This window comes from Xenopus laevis, chromosome 1L, assembly GCF_017654675.1.
Source record: "Xenopus laevis strain J_2021 chromosome 1L, Xenopus_laevis_v10.1, whole genome shotgun sequence".
In the NCBI taxonomy this organism is placed as follows: domain Eukaryota; kingdom Metazoa; phylum Chordata; class Amphibia; order Anura; family Pipidae; genus Xenopus; species Xenopus laevis.
The window spans coordinates 26,738,704-26,762,813 of NC_054371.1; the positions used below are offsets into that span (position 1 = coordinate 26,738,704).

General features: G+C 38.6%; 1 protein-coding gene across 1 annotated transcript in view; it reads right to left on the minus strand.

The window, feature by feature from the left end:
* Positions 1-437: 437 nt before the first annotated feature.
* The window catches only part of evc.L (EvC ciliary complex subunit 1 L homeolog), a 65,783-nt gene continuing 42,110 nt past the window's right edge, over positions 438-24,110 (minus strand). The window contains exons 13-20 of the mRNA XM_018228579.2: positions 22,970-23,079; positions 15,529-15,739; positions 13,245-13,451; positions 9,966-10,110; positions 8,033-8,123; positions 7,318-7,444; positions 3,918-4,014; positions 438-908 (exon numbers count right to left, since the gene is read on the minus strand). Coding sequence (XP_018084068.1) covers positions 868-908; positions 3,918-4,014; positions 7,318-7,444; positions 8,033-8,123; positions 9,966-10,110; positions 13,245-13,451; positions 15,529-15,739; positions 22,970-23,079 — 1,029 coding nt within the window. The 3' untranslated portion in view covers positions 438-867. The remainder of the gene's footprint in view (positions 909-3,917; positions 4,015-7,317; positions 7,445-8,032; positions 8,124-9,965; positions 10,111-13,244; positions 13,452-15,528; positions 15,740-22,969; positions 23,080-24,110) is intronic.

The window sequence follows — 24,110 nt, forward strand, 5'->3', positions numbered from 1 at the left end:
ACAGACTCTATCAAGGTAAAAAACATGGCACCTTGCACGTATACGTAAACGTTATTAAGATTAAATGGAAGATGAAAAGTCCATATTATTAAACAAAATATTACAGATGATAAATTGGGTGTATTTCCCCTTTATATTTAGTAGGGATGCACCAAATCCAGGATTCGGCCTTTTCCACAGATGGATTCGGATTCGGCAGAATCCTTGTGCCTGGCTGAACCCCGAATCCTAATTTGCATATGCATATGCAAATTAGGGGACTGGGGAGGGATATCACGTGACTTTTCATCACAAAGAAGAATTTTTTCCACTTTTTCCATTCCTGACCCTAATTTACATATGCAAATTAGGATTCGGATTGGTTCGGTATCCGGCCGTATCTTTCACCAAGGATTCGCGGATTCGGCTGAATCCCAAATAGTGGATTTGGTGCATCCCTAATATTTAGGGATGCACCGAATACACTATTTGGGATTTGCCCGAATCCCTCATGAAAGAGTTGGCCGAATAACGAACCGAATCATAATTTGCATATGCAAATTAGGGGCAGGAAAGGAGAAAGTGTCAAACATTTTGTGACCAAAATGAATGTGATTTTCCTTCCCGCACCTAATTTACATATGCAAATTAGGAATTGGATTCAGTACGGCTAGGCACAAGGATTCGGCCGAAACATAATCCTGCTGAAAAAGGCCTGATTCCGAACTGGATCCTGGATTTGGTGAATCCCTAATATTAATGGATGAAATTGATTTAAAAGAAAAACAGGGTATCTGCTTCGCTACCCAAACTCTATAGTACTCAGCTGTCTAACACTTATTCCCTGGTATTGCCATTAATTCAGTCACCATTGCTGCCTCTGAAATCTTACTTCTGCTTCTTTGTAGGGAGATTCTTTCTGGTGGAATCTAGAAAATACAGAAAGTACAATTATTTGATGATTTCGTTTTCTTTGTGAAAAGGTTTAAAAAAATCAGTTACAAAATAAACTTGCATCAAGTTAAAATGTTATCGCTTAAAGGGAAACCAAGGGCAGACAATAACAGGTGATGCGCACAGTGCATTTATATTAAATGTTTAGTTATACAGGTATGGGATCCATTATCCGGAAACCTGCTATCCAGAAAGTTCCGACTTACGGAAAGGCAGTCTGCCATAGACTCCATTATAATCAAATAATTAAAAATCAAAAATAATTCCCTTTTTCTCTATAGTAATTGGGAATGCAGCCTTTTTCAGGATTCAGCCTTTTTCAGTAGGATTTGGCCGAATCCTTCTGCCCTGCCAAACCGAATCCTAAGTTACATATGCAAATTAGGGGTGGGGAGGGAAATAGCATGACTTTTTGTCACAAAACAAGGAAGTAAAAAAGGTTTTCACCTTCCCACCCCTAATTTGAATATGCAAATAAGGATTAATTATATTTTAGTTGGGATCAAGTACAAGGTATTGTTTTGTTACTATTAGGGATGCACCGAATCCACTATTTTTGGATTCAGCCGAACCCCCGTATCCTTCGCATAAGATTCTGCCAAATACCAAACCGAATCCTAATTTGCATATTCGGTATTCGGCCGAATCTTTTGCAAAGGATTCAGGGGTTCGGCCGAATCCAAAAATAGTGGATTCGGTGCATCCCTAATAGTAACAAAACAATAACTTGTACTTGATCCCAACTAAAATATAATTAATCCTTACTGGAAGTAAAATAATTCTACTTGGATTAATTAATGTTTAAGTGATTTTTTTTTAGTAGAAGCCCCCAGCTCCCAAGCATTCTGGATAACAGGTCCCATACCTCTAATAACTTAAATAACATTATATAATAAATAATTTAATATAAATATGTCCACACATTAAAACATTCTTTTGCTAGAAAGCCTGGTATTTTTATTTAAAAGTAGGTGTAGTTATCCTTGGAAGGATTTGGGGGATGGTTCATGAATATTAATTATCCATTAAATACAAAATACTGGGCAGGGCTTTATTTAGACAACTAATAAATTAAAGGGGCGCTTCACTTTTAAGTTAACTTTTGAATGGTATAGAATGACTAATTCTAAGCAACTTTTCAATTGGTCATCATCATTTTATTTTTTATTGTTTTTTTATTATTTGCCTTCTTCTTCTGATTCTTTCCAGCTTTCAAATGGGGGGTCATTGACCCCATTTAAAAAGCAAATGCTCTGTAAGGCTACACATGTATTGTTATTGTATTAATTATTCATCTTTCTATTCAGTCCCTCTCCTATTCATATTCCAGTCTCTTATTCAAATCAATGCATGGTTGCCAGGGAAATATGAACCCTGGCAACCAGACTGCTGAATTTGCAAACTGGAGAGCAGCTGAATAAAAAGCCAAATAACTTGAAAAATGCAAATAATAGAAAACAAAAAACAATTGCAAAATGTCTCAGAATATCACTCTCTACATCATACTAAAAGTTAACTCAAAGGTCAACAACCCCTTTAAGCCCAAACACAGCAGAGTTGAAACCAAATTCACTGGGACTTTTACTTTAAAAGAGATGTAAACTCTCACAACAAACAGATTTATATTCATTTTTTTTTCATTTTCAAAATATTAGCAGTTTTTACATGAAAAAAACTGAATTGAAACAATAGCACCATCTGCATTTCAAGCAAACTGGACAGAGTCAGTAGAAAATTAAATAATAAAGAAAAGGAACGCCACAATGTTGTTCTACTTAGAACCAGGGCTAGCCTTGCCTTAGCTACCAGCCCCCCTGCAGGCTACCAGGAGGTTACCCTCTTTGCATTAGCTCAGGGTTAAAGAAGAACTAAAGCTTAACTAAAAAAGTAGTCTAGAAATGTTGTACATTATGTTTTGTGCTTCTGTTCCAGCCCAAGGCAACCACAGCCCTTTAGCAGTAAAGATCTGTGTCTCCAAAGATGCCCCAGTAGCTCCCCATCTTCTTTTCTGCTGATTCACTGCACATGCTCTGTGCTGCTGTCACTTACTGAGCTTAGGGACCCACTCACAATATACAGTACACATAGAATAGAAATGTCACAATATAAGGCTGATTAGTAATTAATACAGATAATTACTACATGGCAGCACAGAAACCAGTGCAATTAGCATCAGAATTTAATAATCAGCCCTGTAGCATCAGCTTATATTACAGACCAACCTCATTTTCTGCTGGATAATTAGTGACGAGCCCTAAGCTTAGCTTCTCAACAGCTGCTCAGAGCCCACTGAGCATGTGAGTGTCACAGACACTTTCCAAGATGGTGACCCCCTGTGACAAGTTTGAAGTCCTGGATCATTGCTGCTATTGACAAGCTGAAACTTTAGGCTGGTGCAAATGAACAGCGGGCAGAGCTGTTGGTATAAATGTATTAAATTAACAGTCTAAAAACTGTGTAAATCTTGAATACTAGGTCAAAATAATGTACCCAGCAAAATTGCTTATAAAACCACTCTAAGCAACTTTACATTTAGATCTGCAGATGACAGCACATCCCTGGGTAATCATTGTAAGCAGATGCAACAGTTTATGCACAGCAAATCGGATATAATAAATCATAAAAAAGGCAATCTGGATGAAGAAATGTCTATATTAAATGTAAAGCCCTTAAAGGAGAAGAAAAGGCTAAAATTAAGTAAGCTTTATCAGAAAGGTCTATATAAATACACCAGTAAACCCTCAAAGTAATGCTGCTCCGAGTCCTTTGTTAAAAAAAAACCCCAGCATTTCTTTCCTATTGTGTACACATGGGCTTCTGTATCAGACTTCCTTCTTTCAGCTTAAACCTTCAAGGCTTGGGCTTGAGCATGCTCAGTTGGCTCCTTTCCCCCTCCCTCCTCCCCTCAGAGCTGTGAGTGAGCAGGGAGAGAGACTCAGGCAGGGTGGCTATAAGGGGAAGATGGAGATATCATCAGCACTAACCTGAAAGTGCAACCTTGTTATTGGATGAGTAACTTCCATCAGTGAGGCAAATCCGTGCCAGGGAAGCCAGCTCAGCAATGAACTCCTGTTCCGCATCCTGAAACATAAAATAGAATTGATTTTCCCTTTTTCTCTTGCATCGATATATTCTTTTACTAAATGTATTCAAGTACATCTCTGGCAGTAGGCGGCCATTTATCTTGGCACTATAGTTCCATTTTTTAAATTCTGCACCTTCTTATTTGACATAAAAAATGACAATATATAAGCTAATTCAGTAAATACCAGTTTGTATGTTCTGCCAGTGTTTGGCAAAGGCTTATTGGTAAGATGGAATGAGTCCATCCACCTGGCTCTGTAAATGGGAGAGAACTATTCCCAGGCCACATTCCCATACAGTATTCATTAGTGCTACAGCATTAGAAATAATCAGGCAACACAGTGCCATCTGTTAGAACCAAAAGTCGAGGCCCAATTATCATATTTCTTGTGGCCCAAAAATTATCACAAATCATTCAAATGCATCTGCTCCTGGTTTCATACGAGCCATGATATGAGCCATATATGAGCCATGAGATGAGCCATGAGATGAGCCATGAGATGAGCCATGAGATGAGTCATGAGATGAGCCATGAGATAAGCCATGAGATGAGTCATGATATTAGCCATGAGATGAGCCATGAGATGAGCCATGAGATGAGCCATGAGATGAGCCATGAGATGAGCCATATATGAGACATAAGATGAGCCTTATATGAGCCATGAGATGATCCATGAGATGAGCCATGAGATGAGCCATGAGATGAGCCGTATAGGAGACATAAGATGAGCCATATAGGAGACATGCGATGAGCCATGAGATGAGCCATGAGATGAGCCATGAGATGAGCCATGAGAAGATGCCAGGCATCTGCTCGTTTACACAACTGAAGTCTGAAAATTAGTGGGGGGGGGGGGGCAAGCTGCAAAGCAATGAGATAGGGGACCCAAGTCTGGTTCTGAGAAAAGAGGCTGTTGACAATACAGTAAAACTCTAATTACCAATGGGCAATAAGAAGGAATTGTTAGTGCCAAGGTAATGTGACCAGCCAATGTCTCCTCTGCCTCGAACTAAAATGTAAAACTGGCATCAAGCCTATACTGTATCCATGTCAGTAAATACCAACCCATACTATTGTAATGGGAGTTTCTAGGGCCACAACTTGGCAACCCCTGACATATATTCCCACCTACTGTTCCTGAATAATATCCTCTAGATTGCAAGCTCTATAGGACAAGGCTCGCCTCCTTGCTTTTTTGCAACTGTATTGTAGCTTTTCTCTGGGCATATTATTATATGTAACGTAATGTGCCGTGTGTCCGTCGAGGCTGTATCAGTCAAACATATAATTAAAATAACGGATATCCAGGGGGATCCAACTACTGCGCTTAATCCTCTCTTTTATTTCTTTCTTGACTTTTCTTTTTCTTAACTTACCTGACTATTTTATTCTTACAACTGATTGTTGAAATAATATACCCTGTATTACTACATATATAATGTGTCAATGTAAACAGAACAGTATGTATGTTATGCAATTGTATAACATGTTTTACCAGGACAAAAAGATAAAAATAAAAACATTTTGAAAAAAAAAAAAAACTGTTATCCTAGGGTTTAAAAGAACATGCTGCTACAAGCCCTTGCCTTCCTTTGTGCAGAGCTTAATGGGAAACATTTCAGCAGTTATAATTCTAAGCAACTTTCCAGTATCCATTCATTATGCAGTTTCAGCATTTGTCCATTTCTCTTCTCTGCACTGCTGCTCTGACTCTTGAAGCACTGTAGCAGAAAGTAGCTGGATTAACAGACCTGCAAGGCAGTGTCAAGATTTTGGCTGGAAGTCTGCTAGAGCAAGAACCAGCATTGCAGGAAGGAACAATGACAATTACATTTACAATTAACTTCCCCCCTTTAAGAGGAGGGGTTAGAGAGGCTCTGAACCTGATGGGGGCCCAAAGTATGGTTGCCACCTGGCTGGTATTTTACAGGCCTGGCCGGTAAAAATGATGGTTGATCTCAATGTTATTAATAGGGAAAAGAGATAAATATATAGGAAGGCCAGTATTTTTTTCCAGAAAAGGTGGCAACCCTAGTCACAAGAGAACTAAAAACTGGATATTTGATAAAAACCACAGCACATGCACAGGGGTATCTGACTTGATATTGGAGGTGGGATTAAAGGGCATGTAAAGGAAAAAAAATAAAATCCCATTTTTTAATGAAAAAGAATCCTATCTCCAATATACTTTAATTAAAAAATGTCTACAGTTTTTATAAGAAACCTGACTGTATGCAGTGAAATTCTCCCTTCATTTACTGCTGTGGATAGGAATTGTCAGACGGTCCCTAACTGCTGAGCAGGGAAACAATCATACTTATGAACAGCAGGGGGAGCCCCCACCTTACTTCCCAGCCATGCAGAACTCAAGCAGCTTTGTTTATGACGATCCCTAAGCAGCCCAGACCACACTGAGCATGTGCACAGTCTTAGTCTTGCAAAGATGTTTAACAAAGTTACAAGATGGTGACCCCCTGTAGCCAACTTTGAAAGCATAAATTATTTGTTTGATTAGTCTTGTGGTGCAGAAAGTTCATGTTTATATTTAGTATACAAAATACACCATTTCTATCCTTATTCTATTTGAGACTTTACATGCCCTGGTATGTGCTTGTATGGTACATAAATATTACATATTTACTTTTCCTCTAAGATTTTAGATTTTGGCCCCAGCCTTCCACCATTGCCACCGGCCTACACTTCTCTACTTCCAGCTTTAATGGGCTTCTCTTTGTACCAGGAACTTTGCCTGCTGTGTTTTGAATAAGCCTTGTTCATGGGAGTCATTGTAAATGATAATTTTATATAGGAGTTTAATTTATCACTCGAAAGCCCAGCCCTGCACAAAACATTAAAAAAAGAAACTGTTTTAACTGCATGTGCAAAACAAGACAAAAAAAAAATAAATATTTGCCTGGGTTCCATTCTACCTACAACCACAGATTTAAAACCCTTGTAATAATGTGATCAGTAATAAATGTGTATTAATTGTGATCTCAAATTTGGTCTTGCAACAAAATCAGTTCCACATATCCCCACAAGATGGCAATGGAACCCATAGAGTGACCGAATATAAATTCTGGTTGATGCCGTTGGCAAGTATAAGAAATATCACGCACCTATTTATGTTAATGCTTCAGCCTGGGTACATATTTTATAGTCATATAGTATAGTTAAAATGCTGTACATTAAAATACACAAATTATTAAAAATTGATCTAAAAAAACAAGTAGTTAAAAGACAACCAGGAGCAATTTGCTTCACAAAATCAATGTACATGGGCCCCAGTATGTCATTACCTTCAGCTTGTTCTCCAGGTCTCCCTTCAGCTGGTGCAGCACTGATTTTCTTTGCCTTACTGAGTCCAAGCGGATCTGCTGATAGACATGACATTTCTCAAGCAACTGGTTTTGCTGGAGAAAAAATCTAAATAGAAAAATACAAAAAGTAAATTCCACTGAGCTGTATTAATTATCATTCTGCTAGGCAAGCTACAACAGGGTGCAGTTCAGTAGAGCGTTTGAAGGCACAGCGCTATGTAACAAGTTTTGCTGTATTCATTACTTTCCCTTTAATGGCTTGTAAGTCAGAAAAAAGTCAAAAGATTTCGTTTTTGAACAAAAAAAAAAAAAGAGGCTTTGCCAGAGGCTGCAGCATTGGCAAGGAATATATAAAAATCTATAGTAACTTGTCTATGCCGGATTGCCGTCTACCTAATAACGTTCCAAGTCCTGCGAATGGGCACTTTAATTGTTTTATGGAGCACCCAGGCTGCAGACAAAAGTGCGGGACCTATTCACCCCTAAAGCTACAGGTGCCTAGAAAGTTAGATTGAAAAATAAGTGTGATCCTAAACAGTCTAAAAGCTGATCCAAAGCAGCCGTGGATAACTGCAAGTCCATCTGAGGCAGTTAAATTACAACTTAGCAAAGGCTATTGGTGGGTGTTGTGACTCTGGAGAGATTCTGGTTACCCCCCACCCTTACAGAAGAGAAGAAGAAGGAGCACTCGCACCTTTTGAGAAGATCCGAATAAGTTGGTTGCGAACAAAGTTCATCTTTCAGTGATTTCTTCTCGATTTTCTGTTTCTCCTTTGTCAGTTTATCTGGGAAAACATCAAATTTCAATTGTGAATGGTGAAAGATTAGTCAAAACTATTAGGAAAAACCGCGCTGTTAAGTGATCCGTTATCCAGAAAGCCCTGAATTACAGGAAGGCCATCTCCCATAGACTTTATTTTAATCAAATAACATTTTTTTATAATTATTTCCTTTTTCTCTGTAATAATAAATCAATAGCTTATACTTGATCCCAACTATATAATTAATCCTTAATGGAAGCAGAACCAGCCGATTGGGTTGATTTAATGTTTGCATGATTATTTAGTAGACTTAAAGGGATACTGTCATGGAAAAACATGTTTTTTTTCAAAAGGCATCAGTTAATAGTGCTGCTCCAGCAGAATTCTGCATTGAAATCCATTTTCAAAAGAGCAAACAGATTTTTTTATATTCAATTTTCAAATCTGACATGGGGCTCCCAGGAGCCCCCACTCATGTGACTTGTGCTCTGACAAACGTCAGTCACTCTTTACTGCTGTACTGCAAATTTGAGTGATATCACCACCCCCCAGCAGCCTAACAAAAGAACAATGGGAAGGCAACCAGATAGCAGCTCCCTGACACAAGATAACAGCTCCCAGGTAGATTTAAGAACAGTACTCAATAGAAAAATCCAGGTCACACTACAACACCTTCAGTTACATTGAGTAGTTTGTCAGAAAACAGTTCCATAGTGCAGCACTGGCTCTTTCTGAAAGAACATAACCAGGCAAAACTAAAACAAAATACACTTATTGGTTCAGGAATTAAATTGTACGATATACTGAATTATCTGCAGTGTAAACAGTGTAATTTAAAAATAAAACCTATTAATAACTAAAAATCTATTGCACCAGCCTAAAGTTTCACCTTGACAATAGCAGCAATGATCCAGGACTTCAAACTTGTCACAGGGGGTCACCATCTTGGAAAGTGTCTGTGACACTCACATGCTCAGTGGGCTCTGAGCAGCTGTTGAGAAGCTAAGCTTAGGGCTCGTCACTAATTATCCAGCAGAAAATGAGGTTGGTCTGTAATATAAGCTGATGCTACAGGGCTGATTATTAAATTCTGATGTTAATTGCACTAGTTTCTGTGCTGCCATGTAGTAATTATCTGTATTAATTACTAATCAGCTTTATATTGTGACATTTCTATTCTATGTGTACTGTATATTGTGAGTGGGTCCCTAAGCTCAGTAAGTGACAGCAGCACAGAGCATGTGCAGTGAATCAGCAGAAAAGAAGATGGGGAGCTACTGGGGCATCTTTGGAGATACAGATCTTTACTGATAAAGGGCTGTGGTTGCCTTGGGCTGGTACAGAAGCACAAAACATAATGTACAAAATTTCTAGCTACTTCTTAATTTTAACTTTCCTTGTCCTTTAAGGTACGGAGATCTAAATTACCGAACGATGCCTTATCTGGAAAATCCCAGGCCTGAGCATTCTGGATAACAGGTCCCATACAAGTACTAATAGATTTCTATGAAAAGTAATAGTATCAGTGGACACAATCTATTTTCTTGTAATAAAGTGTCCTGAATCCGTCACCAGTGTTTTTTGCCACAGCCAACACTCCATCATGGCTTTAGTTGTGTCAAGTCACACTGGGTTGGAGGGGGCACGATCCTGAGAGAACTGTGTTTATTTGTGGCCGAGCCTATGGAAGAAGAAAGCAGGAATGCTCCTGGGCTCTGTCTTCCCACCCTGACAGGGTACCACTGGGCTGGAGTTGGCTTGGGTACCCCAGGCAAGTTGGGATGTACCAACCAAACTGGCACAACATGTGGCTTTGTGTTTCCTATTCCTTTAAATATAATTTAATATATCTAAAAACAAACAAACCTTTAACCATCTTCAGCTGATGCTCCTTTCCCACTTCAAACTCATCCAGGATCTGTTCAATGGTTTGGTTATATCGCTGCAGTAGCTTCTCCACACTGTTCCTGCTCACATACACGCTCTCCACTGCCGCTTCCACCAGACGTTCCTATTATTGACAATAATCCAATAAAAAGGGGGACGACGACACACATTTCCTGCACTAATAGGGCACAAAGGTTACAAAGAAAATTCACTTTAAACTGCTGCGAGGAAAACAAATTGAATTTAGTTCTCCTCCGAAGCACAAAAGCTCCATCTGGCCGATGTTCCACCTACACAGGGACGGAAGCCTCATATATAATGGGACAGTGCAGTGAGAAGGGGTCTGAGGGATTTCTGCATTTGTGATATTCACCACTGGCTCGGGGAATGGAATCAGTCAGACATGGAGGCAGGTGAACAGATAATTAGGCAGTATGATGGTGCTGAACATATTTTTACAAAGATACATTTGTTCTCCACCTATAGAATAAGGAAAATGTGTGACATGGAGGCAGAAATGCAACTTACTAGTTCAGGTAACTGCCAAAATAAAGGAAAAACTCAAAAGGGAATGCAACAATACCCATACCTTTGTGTGTGTGTGTGTGTATATATATATATATATATATATATATACACACCTCTGTGTGTGCGTGTGTGTGTGTATATATATATATATATACCTGTGTGTGTGTGTGCGTGTGTGTGTGTGCGTGTGTATATATAATACACAAAAGCCATGAATATCTTGTAAATTATATCCTTATAAACGGTGAGTTCTGATGTCATCAGTTATAAACGGTGAGTTCTGATGTCATTTCTGTCACATGACTCACTAAAACTTGTGTATTATAATAAATAAAGTACCCCCTGTTGCAAAATATGAGGATATTAGAAGTAACCTCGGAGTTTCATGCCCTGTATAAAAACACTCGGCCTTCAGCCTCGTACTTTTATATGGTCATGAAACTCCTCGGTAACTTATAATATCCTTATATTTTAAAAAGGGGTACTTTATTCCCTATATATATATATATATATATATATATATATATAAGTTTGCAGAAATGCTGTTGCACTCTATGGGGGCGAACCCTAGAAAAACGAAACCTCGATACTAATAAAGTTTTTTTACTTTTTAAAAAGTCCCTAGAGTGCAACAGCATTTCTTCAAACTTTATATATTATTTCTGTTTGCACCAGGGCATTATCCCCTTTAAAGTGTGTGCAGCAGTCTTACGGACATGAAAACGGCCGAATCCTGGCCGAATCCCGAACCGAATCCTGGATTAGGTGCATCCCTATATATATATATTAGGGATGCACCGAATCCTTCTGCCCGGCTGAACCGAATCCAAATCCTAATTTGCATATGCAAATTAGGGGTGGGCGGGAAATCACGTGACTTTTTGTCACAAAGCACGGAAGTAAAAAATTTTTTCCCATTCCCTCCCCTAATTTGCATATGCAAATTAGGTTTCGGTTCAGTATTCGGTCTTTCAAGAAGAATTCAGGGGTTCGGCCGAATCCAAAATAGTGTATTCGGTGCATCCCTAATAATATATATATATTTCTGTCCTGCAACAAATTGGTGTAAAAAATATAAAGCTGCACATATTTAAAATGTATATGTATAAATATCACAAAGATGCGCACTCCAATGAATATCTCGCTGATACACTGTAATACCCGGGTGCTGCTCCTGGGATTATTCATATACAAACAAATCAGGTAGCGCACTCCTGGGATTTTTTAAACCAATAAAGTCTTTATGCCATTATTCTTGCCATAATGGAATAAATACTTTATTGCTTTGAAAAATCCCAGGAGTGCGCTACCTGATTTGCTTAAATATATTGCAATATATGGACAAACAATCCCTGTTTTGTTTAAAGGGTAAGGCATTTTTCAGTAGCAGTATGCACAAATGTCTCTGTCTTAAATATATTGATAATGGGTTGAGTGCAGAGGAATCTTGTATTTGTCTATATGTATTTTGTGGTCACACCCTCATTGCACCCCCGCCTAATGATTTTAAAAACTAGTGGTGAGCACAACTTTCCCTTGTTTGTTATAGTTCTACAAGAGCAGTGACCAGCTCCATGTTGTAGCTCCCACCCCCTCCAACTATAGTCAGGTGATCCCACTGGTGTCTAATAAAAGGGCAGCCAAGTTTGGGAGTTTTACTTTGAAAGCAGCTAGTAAGTTGCAGGTAAAACGTATTCGTCCCTTTTATAAAATGTATAATGAAACCATAGAATTCTTAATGAATCAAATGAAAATTGAGCGTAGGACTGGCCAGATATGGGATGACTTTGACGTAGTTGGCCAGCTTAAATATATTGCAATATATGGACAAACAATCCCTGTTTTGTTTAAAGGGTAAGGCATTTTTCGGTAGCAGTATGCACAAAATGTCTCTGTCTTAAATATATTGATAATGGGTTGAGTGCAGAGGAATCTTGTATTTGTCTTTATGTATTTTGTGGTCACACCCTCATTGCACCCCCGCCTAATGGTTTTAAAAACTAGTGGTGAGCACAACTTTCCCTTGTTTGTTATATATATATATATATATATACACAGTACATAAAGGACTGACCACACGCTCTGTTAATATACTGGGGAATCTATCCTTATGTGATATCAAACTTGGGAAAATATTAATGCTCATTTACAAGCACAAACACATTTCTGTGTTTGCGCCAGTGTTTTTTCCCATAATTCCAGGTGGCGTCACTTCCAGCATGTGTTTTGTTTTTAAGGTTTACTTATCCTTTAAAGTAACAGTAACAACTAAAAGTGAAAGGGTTTTACAGCAATGACAATATAATGTACTGTTGCCCTGCACTGATGAAGAAACTCTACTAAAGTTGATATAAACAAACTGCTTTGCATGTATGGGGGCAGCCATTCAAGTCCAGAATACACAGTAGATAACAGATAAACTATGTAGAATCCCATTGTATAGTATAGAGCCCATCTGTTATCTGCTGTGTAACCTGTGTCTTTTCTCCTTTTTCTGCTTGAATGGCTGCCCGCATGTTTACACAGCAGCTTGTTTATATAAACTATAGTAGTGTTTCTGAAGCAAACACACCAGTTTTATCAGTGCAGCACAACACTGCATTATATTTTAACTACTTTGAAAAACTTTCATTTTTGGTGTTATTGTTCCTTTAAACAGAGCTGATAATTGAATAAACGTTAATAAATGCATCCAAAATGTAAAATGCTTTGGTGAATGAACTTTTATACCTTGAAGTCAACATTGTCCTCCATCATGCTTTTAGCAGCCTCTTGCTGTGCATAATGAATGAGAGTCTGCCCAATGGCTCGCTGCATGTGCTGCCCAATCAGATGCAAAGCCTCCGTTAGGTCTGAGAGGAGCTGCTGCTGACAGTCAGTGCGAGTCTGCAGGGTCTCTGCTTCCAGCTTCCTTTCCTCTTCCAAAATATGGATTTCCTTTTAGGACAAAACATTTTAAAAATAGAATCTGACCATTAAAGATAACATATGAGCGCTCCCTGCTGTTCTGTCTGGGAGCTGCTGGATAGAAGCGTCCTCTGAAGCTTCTCTGCTCAGTTCTCACTCCTGTTTTATCAGAAGCCTATTAAAGGGGTGGTACACATTTAAGTTAACTTTTAGCATGTTATAGAATGGCCAATTCTAAGAAACTTCTCACTTGGCTTTCATTTTCTCTTTATATATGGTTTTAGGATTATTTGCCTTCTTCTTTCAAAGAAGAAGAAGGCAAATGGGGGTCACTGACCCCATCTAAAAAGCAAATGCTCTGTGAGGCTACACATTTAGGGGGTTATTATCAAAATCCGAATTTATCTCATTATTTTCTAAACTATACTCCGACCAAATCCGCACAGGTTATTTCTCCTTATTTATTAATCCATTTCATGAAAAATTTAATTTCAGAAAAAAAACTCGAAAAAAACAGTGAAAATCATCTGAAAATTAGAATTGTACAAATTTTTCTGTTTTTATGGACTTTTGCCCGAAAACCACAAAATCTTCGGATTTTTGCACAAAACCCAGCGCAGATCAGGATATCTTCGGGACTAAATTAGAGGTGGGTAGTGAACTCGCGACTTTTCTTCACAAAAGAAGAATTTTTTTGACGTTTTCCTTTTCTGCCCCTAATTTGCATGTGCAAATTAAGATTCGGATTCAGTTCGGTATTCGGCCGAATCTTTTACCAAGGATTCAGGGATTCGGCCCAATCCAAAATAGTGGATTCGGTGCATCCCTCACTTATATAAAACCTTGGCAGGTCTCAGATGCTGGATTTTCAGATTCAAACATTTTTTCCGTTCTCAGGGTATAAATCCTGAAAAATTTGAGGTTTTTTTTCACTAAAAATACAGATTTTATAGTAAAAAGACTAAAATTTTCCGGGTTTTTGGCATTCGGACTTTCATAAATAATCCCTTATTGTTATTACTACTATTACTCATATTTCTATTTAGGATCTCTCCAATTGATATTCCAGTCTCTTATTCAATGCATGGTTACTAGAGTAATTTGGACCCTAGCAACCAGAATGCCGGAACTACAAACTGGAGAGCTGCTGAATAAAAAGCTAAATAACTCAAAGACCACAAATAATAAAAAACGAAAACCAATTACAAATTGTCTCAGAATATCACTCTCTACATCATACTAAAAGTTATCTCAAAGGAGAACAACAACTTTAACTGTAAACTCTCAAAACATTTCATTGTAAAAGTGCTATTTAAGTGCTTTTCCGTTTTCAAGTTATAGCAGTTTTCACAATGAATCTGAAACAAGAGCGCCACCTGCTGTTCATTCCAGCAGACTGGACACAATGGGGGTCATTTATAAACTTTGCGCAGGGCAGAGTGGTTCGCACAGTGAATATATTTGCCTTGCGCCTGGTTACATTTATAAAGCCGAATAAGAGTGTGCAAACAATATTGCGATTTTTTTCAGCAATGCGAATGCCTATGAAAGCTTTTTAAATATGTCAAAAATCGCAAATGGCATTTGAATTACACCACAGTTTTGCTGGCGGAGAAAATATTCGCAAAACAGTTTTGCAAATTTCAAATTTAAGCTACTGTCGACGCTATTTTCACGCACAACAACCTCGCACAGTGGGCGCACTCCCGCAAACACCCATCTCATTTGGGAAAATGTATTCACAATGCGAATTCGCAAAAAAACAGAAAGACGGGCAGAGCAGTGCAATCTATTAGCGTTCAGGAAAAAACATGTGCAGTACAGCCATTTGTGAATAAATACGCGCTGCGCAAACTTTATAAATGACCCCCCAGTAAGTAGAAATTTAAGTTAGTGAAAAAGGAAAGTTCAACGATGTTGCCCTGCTCAGAAAACAAAGTTACCGAACATAGATGAATCATCGGATGTTTCTCTGGCCAGTTGTAAGCGGAGCAACATCTTAAGGCTTTTTTTATCCAGTTCGGATTTGTGACAGTAATTTTGATGTGGTGGATTATTTTGCACCTTATAGAACAGTAGCAAAGCATAGTGTGATGTGCTGCATTACCATTTCATTTTGCATTTTCCACTGTTCCTCGTCCTGACAATGAGATTTCGAGCGTTCCAGGGAATGGTGCTCTTTTAATTCTTGCAGAACAATTTTCTTCCTGGACATTCGCATCTGGGTGAGGGTGGCCATGGCGATGTTCCGAAGGGCTAAAGGGCGCAGAGCACAGCGCAGGAAAAAATCGTGCCTTTGTGCTGCCGCTCTGCTGGATCTGTACAGAAAATAATGAAATCATAAGAATTCAGTTAGTAACAATCAATCATATATACTATTCTAGTACAGGTACGGGATCCGTTATCTGGAAACCTGAAAAAAAAAAAAAAGCTCTGAATTACGAAAAGGCCGTCTCCCATAGACTCCATTTTATCCAAATAATCCAAATTTTTAAAAATGATTTCCTAATAATAAAACAGTACCTTGTACTTGATCTCATACAAGATATAATTAATCCTTATTGGCAGCAAAACCAGCCTATTGGGTTTATTTAATGTTTACATGATTTTCTAGTAGACATGAGTTTTGACGCCAGGCGTCACAATCGAAGGCGGCGACAATTTAGACGCCGGTGACAATTTGATGCGCGCCTATTTTATCCAATTGCATTAAAGTCAATGGGCGTGCGGTAAATTGTCGCCGGATTTTGAGAATTTATTCGGCAGCGAAGTGTGGAAATTCACCGCAAATTCATGCCTGGAGAATAAATGCGCCCATCACTAGTAGACTTAAATTATGGAAAGATCCATTTCATCCGGAAAGCCCCAGGCCCCGAACTCTCTGGATAACAGGTACCATACCTGTATGAGTTTTTTGTACATTTTTAGTGAACGAAACAAAACGAAAAAAAAAAAACAGTGCAATCTGTTAGCTGTGCACATAATGCAGCCCCTCCAGACAGGAATGGTAAGCGCTATGGCTCTAGCGAGAGGGGCATGCTGGGAGTTGTAGTCCTGAATAACTACATTCGCCCACACATCCCTGACCATTTAATTTAATCCAAACCTTCACCCAGCCAATATAAGCCCTATATAACTTCCACAAGGCAAATGAAACCTTCTATCTTAATGGGATTGTGTAGTGAAGCCTCGGCCATAAAACAGGTCAATGAAAAGATATAAATCCCAAGATGAATGGCAAATAAGCTACTGTAAGTGGGCAGACAATAAAACATACAATAATGCTTCATTACTTAACTCAAGGATTCTAGTCACAAAAGGACACCAATTAGTTTGTCCCTTTATGACTGAGCATAATAATGGAGGCTGAGTAATGTATATTATAGTTACTCTATTTGCTGCTAGGACCAGATTGCCAATTAGTGGTTACAAAATCCCATCCGTATACTTAAAATCCCATCCCTAAAGCTCAATAGAGAGATAGGCTAGAGATTCCAACACAGACCTTTAGACCTTAACTCATTTAAGAGAGAACTAAAGCTTAACTAAATAAGTAGCTAGAAATGTTGTACATGATGTTTTGTGCTTCTGTACCAGCCCAAGGCAACCACAGCCCTTTGGCAGTAAAGATCTGTGTCTCCAAAGATGCCCCAGTAGCTCCCCATCTTCTTTTCTGCTGATTCACTGCACATGCTCTGTGCTGCTGTCACTTACTGAGCTTAGGGACCCACTCACAATATACAGTACACATAGAATAGAAATGTCATAATATAAGGCTGATTAGTAATTAATACACATAATTACTACATGGCAGCACAGAAACCAGTGCAATTAGCATCAGAATTTAATAATCAGCCCTGTAGCATCAGCTTATATTACAGACCAACCTCATTTTCGGCTGGATAATTAGTGACGACCCCTAAGCTTAGCTTCTCAACAGCTGCTCAGAGCCCACTGAGCATGTGAGTGTCACAGACACTTTCCAAGATGGGGACCCCCTGTGACAAGTTTGAAGTCCTGGATCATTGCTGCTATTGACAAACTGAAACTTTAGGCCGTTGCAATAAGGGCATTATATAAAGTATGGCATTTTTAGCCATATTCATTTTTAAGTTCTCCTTTAAAGGGCACATAAAGGCAAAAAAATAAAATCCCCTTTTTAACTTTCTTTAATGAAAAAGAAACCTATCTCCAATATACTTTAATTAAAAAATGTGTACCGTTTTTATAAGAAACCTGACAGTATGCAGTGAAATTCTCTCTTCATTTACTGCTGTGGATAGGAATTGTCAGATGGTCCCTAACTGCTGAGCAGGGAAACAATCATACTTATGAACAGCAGGGGGAGCCCCCGCCTTACTTCCCAGCCATGCAGAACTCAATCAGCTTTGTTTATGACGATCCCTAAGCAGCCCAGACCACACTGAGCATGTGCACAGTCTTAGTCTTGCAAAGATGTATAACAAAGTTACAAGATGGTGACCCCCTGTAGCCAACTTTAAAAGCATAAATTATTTGTTTGATTAGGCTTGTGGTGCAGTAAGTTCATGTTTATATTTAGTATACAAAATACAGCATTTCTAACATTATTCTATTTTAGACTTTACATGCCTTTTAAGGCCTGTGCGTCAAAATATTTTTTTTCGGCCATAGACTTTAATGGGCGTCGGGGGGACATTTCGCCGGCAGCAAATTTTTGGCGAAGCAAAACCGGTAAAATTCACCCATCCCTAATAATCTGGCCAATAAATAAAAAAATATTTCAATACTAAAATACTCACTTCAAGATGGTTTAGTTATTATCAAGTGCTGTTAATTGCTTATTGTTATAGAAACAAAAAAAAATAGCAAATCGATCACAAATAAATTGTTTTTCTAAATTAGCATTTCTGTATTTCAGAGCTTTATAGATAACTGGTTTCTGTATAATAGATCCCATACCTGTTATTAAAGGATTGGGTTTATTTAGCAGGGAGAAGATAGATAGATAGATAGATAGATAGAGAATGGTATAGTTTTTATTACTAAATTATACTGTGTACATTGCAAGTAATTCATTCTACCTTATAACATGTTATTCTTGAACCATTACATTAATTTTTTCTAGTTGTAATATTGGTGTGTAGGCAGCCATCTCAGGTCATTTTGCCTGGTCTTGTGCTTTCATAATGAGCCAACACATCACAATGGAACTGCTTTCAGATAAATGTTTCTCACTGTAACTGGCAGATTGGGTCAGCTGGACTTGGATTTTTTTGATCTCATATCTCCACCTAGATGCAGCATGGAAGCATTTTTAGTATGTAAGTGTCTGGTAGCTGTTATCTGGTTACCTTCCCATTGTTCTGCTGAAGGACTGCTGGGGGGGTCCAATTTACAGCTCAGTAATAAGCAGTGACTAAAGTTTATCAGAGCACAAGTCACATGGCTGAGGGCACCTGGGAAACTAACAGCAAGTCTAGCACCATTTCAGATTTCAAATAAAATATAAAAAAATCTGATGCAGCAGCACTATTAACTGATGCATGTCTTCCCAGGACAGAATCCCTTTAAATGTAGTGGGAAAAAAACATTCTCTCCACTTTCAGTCGGGGCTTAAAGGGAAACTCTACATTCATAACAAATACTATATGACTGGAATATTCTTATCAGTATATATGGTCCATTTAGATTTTTCTTCCACTGAGCCTCCATTTTGTGATGTTTTGTGTATCACTCACTGATCACCTGACAGGAAATAATGCAGGCTCTAGCAGGAAGAAGTGTTAAAGTACAAGTAAGCATGTTTGTGTGCGTGGTTTTGAGTGATAAATGTCTGTTACTTGACAGCACTGGCGTCTGCTTGAGTTTCCCATTCAGAGCAAAAGGGGAGTCATTTCATATTGTTGTCGCCTCTTCCACGTGGCTACAAAATACCCTTTTACTATACATTTACTTAGAAGAAAAATTATTTAATAGAGTGATTTCTATAGCCTCTAAACAGTCTCTAGCTGCAGATTTCCCTCGGAAAACTTTCCTTCCAGGGAAGAGCCAGCGTGAGTAATGTGTGCGCACGAAGCCCCCGCTGACGGCTCTGCGTATCTCAGCCAAGGTGGTTACCATGGAGGCTACAGGTCACTTCTCATCCCTGAGATCAGCTAAATGATCTTTTATCTTGCACTCATTAGCCAGCCAATGCTGCAAGGGCTAAAAATAAACCTGGGCTAAAATAAATCTATATATATATATATATATATCTATATCTATCTATAGAACAGCATATACAAGCCGCACACCCTGAGAAAGATATTGAAACCTGGGTGCGCATGAGTGCAAATTAAATACAGTCTATAAGGTGATGTCACTCACAGGATTTGAACAATAAAGGCAAAAGGTGTTAAAAAAAAACAAAGGTTTATTCATCTAACGTTTTGGTTTCGGAACTCCTGTGAGGAACCGAAACCTAACACCTTTTGCCTTTATTGTTCAAATCCTGTGAGTGCCATCACCTTATAGACTGTATATATATATATATATATATATATATATATATATATATATATATATATATATATATATATATATATATATATATATATATATATATATAGTCAACTACAAGAGGTCCTCTGCACTCAACCCATTATCAATATATTTAAGACAGAGACATTTTGTGCATACTGCTACTAAAAAATGCCTTACCCTTGAAACAAAACAGGGATTGTTTGTCCATATATTACAATATATTTAAGATGGCCAACTACGTCAAAGTCATCCCATATCTGGCCAGTCCTACGCTTAATTTTCATCTGATTCATTAAGAATGAATCAGATGAGCAGTATTAAGCAGTATGCACAAAATGTCTCTGTCTTAAATATATTGATAATGGGTTGAGTGCAGAGGACTCTTGTATTTGACTATATGTATTTTGTGGTCACACCCTCATTGCACCCCCGCCTAATGGTTTTTTAAAAATAGTGGTGAGCACAACTTTCCCTTGTTTGTTATAGTTTATACAGGAGCAGTGACCAGCTCCATGTTGTAGCTCCCACCCCTCCCAGCTATAGTCAGGTGATCCCACTGGTGTCTAATAAAAGGGCAGCCAAGTTTGGGAGTTTTACTTTGAAAGCAGCAAGTAAGTTGCAGGTAAAACGTAGTCCCTGTGTAAAATGTATAATTAAGCAATTGAATTCTTAATGAATCAGATGAAAATTAAGCGTAGGACTGGCCAGATATGGGATGACTTTGACGTAGTTGGCCATCTTAAATATATTGCAATATATGGACAAACAATCCCTGTGTTGTTTAAAGGGTAAGGCATTTTTCAGTAGCAGTATGCACAAAATGTCTCTGTCAAATATATTGATAATGGGTTGAGTGCAGAGGACTCTTGTATTTGACTATATGTATTTTGTGGTCACACCCTCATTGCACCCCCCGCCTAATGGTTTTTAAAAAATAGTGGTGAGCAAAACTTTCCCTTGTTTGTCTTTTTCCCCCTCTGAGGCAAATTTGAGAGACTTCAGATGGGGTTTTTTTTGCCTTCCTCTGGATCAACTGGCAGTTAGGCAGGTTAAAATAGAGTTAAAAGGTTGACTTTGATGGACGTGTGTCTTTTTTCAACCTAAATGACTATGTTACTTCTGAAGCCTGTGTTTTTTTCCACATGTGGCGGGACTACAACTCCCCCCAAAAGCTGCACACTGCTCAGGTAAGGCCAACAGATGAGTAAATTGTATAAATGAGGGGAAGTGACCTGTTTGGGTCATTAGCAGAGTGAAATGACTGGAGGTGCAGTAGTTAACAGATTTGCATAACAAGTTTTGCCCTTATGAGACAGTTGGGAAGGGAAGCTTATAGATGGAGCAAAGCTTATATGACATTTGGCTTCCATGTCTCTCCATCAGTGGCGCAACTAGAGAGTGTGCTGGGCCCCCTGCAAAAAAATCTTCAGAGGGGCCCAGCGCTTTGATCCCCATCCTCCTGCCTCTGCCCACCCCCAGACTCTCCCCAACACCTGCACCATGCCAAAGAACTCTGCTTTCCTGCTGCGGGTAAAAAAGTGGCTGGGGAAGGGGGAGCTCCCCTTCCTCTATAGTTACGCCACTGCTCTCCATGTCACTCCATTTAAATAGACCACTATGCTACTTTCCATTTAAAGGAATACTGCTAAGCCATTGCAGGCCAGAATACATTTGCTCCAGCTGCGTTTTGCTCCAGCTGCAAAACCCCTGTATAATAATGCATGTTACCCCCTGCAGCTCCCTGCTATTGCATACACACCCTTGTCTCTTCCAACTGCTGATACATTACGGTATTCCCTCAGACATCCCTCAGCCAACCACTGAGTTTATGAAAGAATGGCTCTGTTTCTGGATACTGGGATAATTTAAGGGCCATGACATAATATATTATTATAATTATGTTTAATAAATTCCATTTAATTTCTTTCAAAAGGTCATTAATTCTTCAGCTGTGTATTTATATTTAAAGGGGTTGTCTGCCTTTAAATAAACTTTAAATGTGATGTAGAGATTGATATTCCGACACAATTTGTAATTGGTTTTGATTTTTTATTTCAAGTTTTTGAGTTATTTGAATGCCGCTGTTTATGCCTTACTAGGAAGATAAATTGGAGTTGTTGGGCCCACCACCAATAAACTTTAAATGTGATGTAAAGATTGATATTCCGACACAATTTGTAATTGGTTTTGATTTTTTATTTCAAGTTTTTAGTTATTTGAATGCCGCTGTTTATGCCTTACTAGGAAGATAAATTGGAGATGTTGGGCCCACCAGTAAACTTTTTTTTATGATTCTTCATAAATCTTTAGGAGGATAAACTGTTTTACTGATATTGCAATTTCACAACAAGCAGGGCCTCACTGTGCCCTTTGTTTTTTACTGCTGTGACTGCACAGTAAATCTCCCTGCTAATTGGATACTAAGGGGCACATTTACTAAGCTCGAGTGAAGGATTCAAAGTAAAAAGAACGACGTTTTTTTTTTAGGTACTTCGACCATCGAATCGGCTACTTCGACCTTCGACTACGATTCAAACTAAAAATCGTTCGACTATTCGATAGTCGAAGTACTGTCTCTTTAAAAAAAACTTCGACTACATACTTCGCCACTTTAAACCTACCGAGCATCAATGTTAGCCTATGGGGACCTTCCCCATTACTTTTCTAAGGTTTTTTGATCAAAGGAAAATCCTTCGATCGATGGATTAATATCGTTCGATTCGAAGGATTTAATCGTTCGATCGATTTTTCCTTCGATCGATTGATCAAAGTATTTGCGGTAAATCCTTCGACTTCGATATTCGAAGTCGATGGATTTTACTTAGAGGGTCGAATTAACCCTCGATAGTCGACCCTTAGTAAATGTGCCCCTAAGTGTATCTAAACCCACAGTAAATGTGTGCATGTTATTACATTCCCCTAAAAAGTTTGTGCTTCCATCTCCACAATATAGGTTTCCCGTAGCAGATTGCAAGCCAAGGCTGTTTCAATAAACCTGGCATTCCCTGAATGTGGTTGGTTTTCCTTGAATAGGCCATACTTACTCCTCATTAATACCACTCAGTCGGCTTAACACCCCTTTCATAATCTGCTGCTCCTTCTCAGATACGAAGTTCTGCAGTGCTGATGACTGGACTTGTTCCTGGGCCCATAGCTATCACCAGAAGGCAAAACAAACAAAAATAAACATAAATACAAGATATGATATTTGGGTTTAAAATGCACAGACCTCTTGTACATGAGTAGTATGCATAAATATACAATGGACCTGTATATAATAAATTTACCAAATGATATAATAAATGCTCAGCAGTAGATCCTTTCAGAAGAAACAAGGGCATCTGCACAATATTCCACCAAACACAACCACTCAATTTGGTAGCATGAGCAAGTGGCATCAGCTCTACCTTCTGAAGCAATAATGCACCTTTGGTATTAGCCGTGATTATATGGTTAATTCAATTACAGGTATGGGATCTGTTATCTGGAAACCCGTTATCCAGAAAGCTCTGGAAAGGCCATCTTCCATAGACACCATTTTATCCAAATAATCCAATTGTTTTAAAATCAGTAGCTTGTACTTGGTCGCAACTAAGATATAATTAACCCTTATAGGAAACAAAAACAGCCTACAGGCCTTCTTTAACGTTTATGTGATTTTCAGAAGACTTATAGGGTAAGGCCAGACAAGGAGATTCGAGGAGGTTTTGTCACCTGGCGCAACTGTCTCCCCGAACTGCCTCAGCGTTTTTTCCCCATAGGCTACAGCGCAAAATCGCCTGCGCTAATGCACACGCGGCGATGCATTTTCAATAGTCGCCCAACTTGGGCGACAATTACAGAAAGACCCTTTATCAGGAAAACCCCAGGTTCTGAGCATTCTGAATAACAGTTCCCATACCTGTGTTATTGGTTTTATAGATATCAAAGGATATGGAGAATCATTTACAAAAACAATGTGCAATAATCGTTCAGAAAGCAAATACATTTAGGGACAGGTGGTGGTTGTCACATAGGCATCGAAGAGGGAGCCACTATCTTAGGTTGGGAAATGCCAGGGGAAATGAGGTACAGGGAAACCCAATGAGCCGTATGCAAGAGCATCCTGGGAATAATAAATGACCCCACATAATTTTAACAGGTAGAGGCCTAGCAGGGTTAGGTACAAACACAAACAGTTTTTGC